The 486-nt window shown below is 49.2% G+C and overlaps 1 protein-coding gene across 1 annotated transcript in view; it reads left to right on the top strand.

Moving 5' to 3' along the window:
• Positions 1-209: 209 nt before the first annotated feature.
• The window catches only part of LOC122191251 (putative protein TPRXL), a gene marked incomplete at both ends in the record, with an annotated part of 860 nt that continues 583 nt past the window's right edge, over positions 210-486 (top strand). Inside the window, one exon of the mRNA XM_042891487.1 lies at positions 210-483. Within this exon, the coding sequence (XP_042747421.1) occupies positions 210-483 (274 nt within the window). The remainder of the gene's footprint in view (positions 484-486) is intronic.

The following is a 486-nucleotide window of genomic DNA, read 5'->3' as shown; positions in this document are numbered from 1 at the left end:
CATCACCTCCATCATCATCACCTCCATCATCATCATCACCTCCATCATCATCGTCACCTCCATCATCAGCATCACCTCCATCATCATCATCACCTTCATCATCATCACCTCCATCATCATCATCACCTCCATCATCATCATCACCTCCATCATCATCACCTTCATCATCATCATCACCTCCATCATCATCACCTCCATCATCATCATCACCTTCATCACCATCATCACCTCCATCATCAGCGTCACCTTCATCATCATCACCTTCATCATCGTCACCTTCATCACCTCCATCATCATCGTCACCTTCATCTTCATCATCACCTCCACCTTCATCATCTCCATCCTCATCATCGTCACCTTCATCACCGTCACCTTCATCACCCCCCCATCCTCATCATCGCCGCCATCCTCACCATCATCATCATCATCATCATCAGCTCCTCACTGGCGCCGCCTGCGGGATGAAGGACCATCAGCGCCTCTGTG

Source organism: Lagopus leucura, unplaced genomic scaffold, assembly GCF_019238085.1.
Source record: "Lagopus leucura isolate 7727_CA_CO unplaced genomic scaffold, USGS_WTPT01 27628-0_obj-0_obj, whole genome shotgun sequence".
NCBI lineage: Eukaryota > Metazoa > Chordata > Aves > Galliformes > Phasianidae > Lagopus > Lagopus leucura.
Note: the sequence above shows the minus strand (reverse complement) of the source record. Positions and strands in the feature narration are given on the sequence as shown.